General features: G+C 55.3%; 1 protein-coding gene across 4 annotated transcripts in view; it reads right to left on the bottom strand.

Moving 5' to 3' along the window:
• Positions 1-1,435: 1,435 nt before the first annotated feature.
• Positions 1,436-6,016, bottom strand: part of Zer1 (zyg-11 related cell cycle regulator) — a 29,982-nt gene continuing 25,401 nt past the window's right edge. For 3 of the 4 annotated variants that reach the window (XM_015497477.2, XM_015497479.2, XM_015497481.2), the window contains 3 exons: positions 5,526-5,623; positions 4,977-5,079; positions 1,436-2,998 (listed from right to left, as the gene is read on the bottom strand). In XM_015497477.2, coding sequence (XP_015352963.1) covers positions 2,941-2,998; positions 4,977-5,079; positions 5,526-5,623 — 259 coding nt within the window. In that variant the 3' untranslated portion in view covers positions 1,436-2,940. Of the gene's footprint in view, positions 2,999-3,997; positions 4,453-4,976; positions 5,080-5,525; positions 5,624-6,016 lie in introns of those variants that run through there. The other variant, XM_015497480.2, reaches the window with a different exon arrangement.

Here is a 6,016-nt window from a genome sequence, read left to right as displayed (position 1 = left end):
CCTCCTCTACTGTGGCTACCTGAGGCAAGGAGCCACTCTGCCTCTCGGGATCTCAGCATCCCTATCCATGAGGACTATGTGGAAGAATAGTGTACACAAAGCTCAAGGCAAAGGGCCTGGCACACAGAAGAAAGGCTCCACAGTGCCAGCGGCCACTGGCAAGCACCTGGCAGATGGTACCCATATTCCCTCCCAGAAATGGATCATGCACCAGGATTCCAAGGCAAACCTCTGTTGCTGATACCCTTTCTCCCCAGGCCTGATGGATGGCTAGCAGCTGGGGACTCTTTTCAGTACTGGGGATTGAACCCAGGGGCGCTTAACCATGAGCAATATCCCCAGCCCTTTAAAAAAAAAAAAAAAAATATATATATATATATATATATATATATTTAGAGGCAGGGCCTCTCTGACCTGTTTAGGCCCCTGCTAAGTTGCTGAGGCTGCATTTGAACTTGCAATCCTCCTGCATCAGCCTCCTGAACGGCTGGATTACAGATGTGCACCACTGTGCCTGGTAGCACAGGGACTCTTCCCTGGGAAGAGAGAAACCTGTGCAGGGGATGAGGAGGATGGAGGAGGCACCCTCAGCTCCTGGAATGTTGGTGTTGGTGCTCTGTCTCAGCCTCCAGTGCCTTGCCTCACATGGAGACTAGGGCCACACCCTCACCATGGCCTGTAGGGAGTGTGACCCTATTGTCTGCTATTCCCATTGGCACCTCAGGGAAGGAGAGAACCTGGATGTACCCAGGACTCTCTGGACAATGTCGGAGCCTGGCCGCCTCACTGTGTACCAGCTACTTCCCCTCCCCTCCTGCTGCCACCCTTGCTCCTTTCATGCTGCCGCAGCCCATGCCACTCTTCTCCCTGGCGGGTCCCCCATCTAGGATGCGTAGGCCCCCAGGCGGGCTCCGTCTTTCTGCTGGGTTCAGCTCAGCTGTCTCCTCTTAGGAGAAGCCTGCGGGCTCCTCGGGGAGCAGGCGCTGGCTCCCTGTCCTCAGCACCGCAGCCAGCTGCCTCTGGTCTTCCGGACCCATGTCCACACCTAGCAGTCTGCAGGAGGTGCCTTCTCCCAGGGGTCCCACAGGGTTGTGACCTCCTGTTTACCAACGGTCTGTCTCATCTGGGCAGGGGCCCTGTTGGTCAGTGGCCAGCCTTGACCTGGGTGTCTAGACATGGATGTGACAAAAATGTGAAGGAAACATATATTCTACCCTCAACCTGCCACCTGTCCCCAACCTGCAGTAGATTTGTTCTGAGGACGGGGCACAAATCCCCAGACACAGCCCTACCTACCACAAAGCTACTCACATTCCAGACTCCTGCCAAGATGCCCCCCAGGCCAGCACTCTCAGCCCCTCTGCAAGAAAGACGCTCTTTAGACAAACAAACAAACAAACAACAACAACAACAAAAAAGACACTCTGTTCTGCTGCACTTTGCACAAAAATGTATTTCTGTGACATCCCAAAGTACAGACATTTCCCCGGGCCCCAGGCTGAGAAAGCAATGCGATATGAGTGAGCTCTGCCCCGGTCTAGCTGGGGCTGTTGGGGCCTGGGATGGAAGGAAGGGGCCAAGGTGGCCATCTGCCTCACTGGAGGGAACAGGGGTGAGCCCCCTTCCCAGGGCCTGGAGGGAAAGACTCAGGGAGAAAAGGGCCAGTCACGTCTCCCTAAGGCTGCCTGGTCTGCTCTACCTGGAGGTAGAAAAGCCAGGAGAATCCAAAACAGGGCCAAGGAGGAAGGCCGCCTCCAGGGTTGGCTCTGCCCCAGGTCTCTTGTTCCCCGTGGCCCGCCACCCGTATGTCCGATGATAAGCAACTCCGAGTTGGAGCAGGGGGTACACAAGGTGTGGAGACGCAGCAGCCTCTCATGGGGTCTGCAACACAGCACAGAGGTTTCCCAGGTACAGCCTGTCCCAGTGCTGGTCTGGAGGTGGCTGCCTGCTGCCACTGTGAAGGGCTAAAGTGGGGACCTCCTGCCTTGGAGAGGTGTGAGGTCCTCTGGGCAGCGGGCAGGCAGGGGTGAATGAGGCAGGTTCAGTTCTGCTGGTGGGGGTGCCTGGGCACCTTGGGAGCTTACGGACAAATGAGGGCTGTGAAGACTGGGAGCAAGGCCCTGGCCCCAGAAGGTGCTGGCTTCAGAGCTGGGCAGGAATGGGATGTGTTTGGCAGAAGGGGCAGTAGAATCTGCCCCCGAGTTCTGGCCATCCCTGGGCTGGGGCCTTCAACAGCCTGGGGCCTGGTGGGAGACGCAGAAGCAGTCTCCATAGCAGCATGGCCGCAGCAGGCCTGGCCAGAGGGTGGGGCCTCAGGAGCGGGGCAGCCTGGCCCTAGGCCTGGGAGCCACTCACTGTCCTGCCCCTGATGGCCCACAGCTGGGAGCACCAAGGCTTCTGGGAGACCCAGTGGGGACAGTTTTAATCCCCACACTCCATCAGCCATGCCCAGGAGCCCAGTGGGGTTGTCAGGCCTGGGTGTGTGGCTTAGGATGCTGGAGCAGGCTGACCCACGCGGACTCCTCTCCAGACAGATGGGAGGCCGGCCAGGGTTGAGGTCACCAGGAAAGGATGGGACACTCACAACGTTAGAGGCATGTAGTCTGGCTGGGGTAGGAGTGAGTGTGGCAGCAATGAAGGCTTGGAGTCAGGGTGAGAATGGCCAAGGAAGTGGCAAGAATTCAGGGAGGTTTCTTTTGTTTTTGTACAGAACTCATACACACAAAACTTCACACTTCCTAACCAAAAAAATAATATATATATATATGTATATATATATATAATATATATATCTCACTAATGTTAAGGAAAAGCGTCGGTTGTGCAAAAGTCCCCTCTGTCTTTGTCACGTGGGAGGCTCCTGGAGAGACCTGCCAGCTGGGCCACGTGAGACTGCTCCGGGCCTGTGGTCCGAGCAGTGGTGTCTGCGGGCTGAGACCTCTATCTGGACGTGTCCATGTTCTCCTCTTTAAAGTTGCTGCAGTGCTCAATCACCTTGCTGCAGACAGGGGGGAGAGGGTTGGAGGGTGCGGTGGGTCCTGGAGACCCGCAGCTGGTCAACAGGGGCCATGCAGCGCTGACCGAATGAAGGGCACAGGGTGGATGGAGAAGCACCCAGGAAGAGGTTTCCCTGCCACGAATCACCCAGGCTCCCCTCCCCGCTTCCTCTGCTCCCGACCACCCTCAGCCCCACGGCACCATGGACAGCTCACCTCCCAAGCCCCCTGTCCCTCTCCTCGGCAGTGCCTTCCTCTTTCCTCAGGTCTACTAGAGGTTCTCAAGTAGCTGCACACCCAGAAACCAGACGCTCTGTCCCGGCAGCAGGCCCGGGCTAGGTAAGGGCGCTGTGTGCTCCAGCCTGACCCCTGGGAACTGCTGCCCACTGCTGTCAGGTGCCACCTAGACCTAGACAGCTTGCCCATTCAACACAAAGCCTCTGGGCTAGGGGCTCCCTGCCGACTCCCCATGTTAACAGGGAACCCCATGCGCTAACAGGCCTCTTCAGGGGAAAGGCCCAGAGTGGGCCACGCAGGAGCGCTGAGGCCTTTTCCTGCACGCCCAGTTTACTGGCCAGGCTTATCCAGTGCTCTTCTTTTCCTTTTTCTTTTTTTAATTGTATCTCAATATGGATGTGTGTGGATGTGTGTTTTTCAAATATCCTGGGATCTCTGTTTACTGTGTTTCCTAAATGCACTACAAAACAAAAAGGCCTTTTTTTGTAGGTAGGGGTGTACTGGGGATTGAACCCAGGGGCACTTAACCACTGAGCCACATCCCCAGCTCTTTTTAATTTTGAGACAGGGTCTCGCTAAGTTGCTTAGGGCCTCGCTACATTGCCCAGGCTGGTCTCAAGTCTCTATCTCCTGAGTCGCTGGGATTACAGGTGTGCACCACTGCACCTGGCTGGGCTTGTCTATTTTATTTAAAAATTTTTTTAAGTTATACATGGACACAATATCTTTGTTTATTTGTTTTTATGTGGTGCTGAGGATCAAACCCAGTGCCTCTCATGTCAAGACAAGTGCTCTGCCATTGAGCCATACCCCCAGCCCAAATTTTAAACAAATTTTCCTCGTTTTTTTTTTGGGAGTTAAGTTTGAAAACCATTCATTTCACCACTCCCAAACTCAAAACAAATCTGTCAATTAATGTTTAGGCAGCGCTTTCTCCAGAAACACTGGCAGAACCAGTTGCTGACTCTGGCCGGGGGCGTCATTGTCTGGGAGCTCTGCGCACCAGGCCCAGTCTCTCCAGGTTTCCTTCTACTCTACCCCACGTTCAGAACTACAACAGGAGTCCACCGATGTAGACTGGACTGCACTCCCTTCTGGAAAGGATCTTGGAGATAGGAAGGTCGTCACGGCTGGTTCTGACACATACCACCCTTGAGTGTTTCTGGGACACAGGTTGATGGGAGAATTGGAACTGATGTTTCAGACCCAGCAATGGAACCTGCACAGCAACTGAAGCTGCTGAGTCTGGCACGTCCATGACCTTCACATCAACATGTCTGCGGTGCTGGGGTTTGAACCCAGGGCTCCACACACATTAGGCAAGTGATCTGCCAGTGAGCTGCACCTCCCGCCCAACAGAGGCAATGCTTTTTTCTTTTATCGTGACTCTCATTCACCTTCAGAGAAGTTCACTCGCCTTCTGCCATCTAATCGATGGAATGTACCTTATCACACTTTGTCCTTTTCTTTTACAATGTCTTTGGCCAAAAATATAAGTTACTTGGTAGTGCCTGGACATAAAGGGTGGAATTTGTTGGGACTGAAAGAAGACTAAGCTCACAAATAAGGGTAGCGGGCTCTACTCCGAGCTCTACCATCTGGTTTCCCAGCATATTGTGGCTGAAATGACCCTGAGTGGCCCCTGGGAACTTGGCTATTTCTAACCAGCAGAGGGGCCCACGGTGTCCCTCACACCCCACATCCATCAAGGCTCCAGGCAGCAGCACACTGCTGGTCTCTTACCGGGCCATTTCCTTGGTCTCCTGCCTTGCAGTTGCCATCTTGATCACGTCCCTCAGAAGGGGCATTCCACCTTCTCTGACCAGCAGGGGGCAGTACTTGTCGGCTGTGAGGTAGGGCAGACAGCTGATGGCAGGGAGGCTCTTTCATCAGCCTGTACCAGAAACCCACCCTTGCTTTGAGGACTACCTGAAGGGGGCAGCTAGGTGGAAGGGCCCTGCTGGGAGCAGGGACAAGCCACATTTGCCTGGCCTAGTGGGTGGAACTGTGTCCACCTGCAGGGCAGCAGTGACTCCCTGGAAAGACTTCCCTGCTATGCTTCAGTGTGGCTGCATTTTTTCCCCCAGTGCTTGTTCAGTGACAAATATCACCCAGAGCAGTGGCCCACACAGAAGGAGCTGCTGTGAAGGTTGGTTGATTCTCGCCAGCATCGCACAGTGCTGGACAGCGGGAGGCTCTGCTCTGAGGCCCAGTGCCGACCAGCTCTCCTAGCGCTCCCGGGGGGCGCTCTCAGGGGGGTGAGTGGTGGGACTAGGACCAGTGGGCACTCACGGTAGACAGACACGAGGTTGTACAGGGCCCAGGTTGCCCAGTGCTGGCTGACAGGAGAGATGCCCTGGGGAAGGAGGCGGAGAATTGGCTCAAAGGACCTGAGGAAGAGAAACCAAAGTCATTTCTGCCGGGGAGTGGGGGTGAAGCTTTTCTTGCCTGAGGCTTCTCCACCCTGAAGGGTCCTTAGGAGGAACAAGGGTAAGACGCCTGGGAGAAGCAGAGCTGGCCCTTTACCTCCCTGCAAGCTCCACCAAGGAACTCCCAAGAGCCCGAGAGGGAGGCAGGAGGCCACAAGTCGGGTGGGGCAGAAAGCTGGGGAGCTCAGCACAGGGGTCCAACGTGGGGTAGGGAGGGGAAAAGCAAAGTAGGAAGCAGAAGAAAGAATGACCGCACCTCCTCCCAGGGTCATGCGTGGGCCAACCTGAAGTTATGGTTCAAAAGCCCCCAAAAAAGGTACCAGGAGAAGCTCAGGGCCAGCACCCCACCCCACC

This window comes from Marmota marmota, unplaced genomic scaffold (genome assembly GCF_001458135.2).
Source record: "Marmota marmota marmota unplaced genomic scaffold, marMar, whole genome shotgun sequence".
Taxonomy (NCBI): Eukaryota; Metazoa; Chordata; class Mammalia; order Rodentia; family Sciuridae; genus Marmota; species Marmota marmota.
Note: the sequence above shows the minus strand (reverse complement) of the source record. Positions and strands in the feature narration are given on the sequence as shown.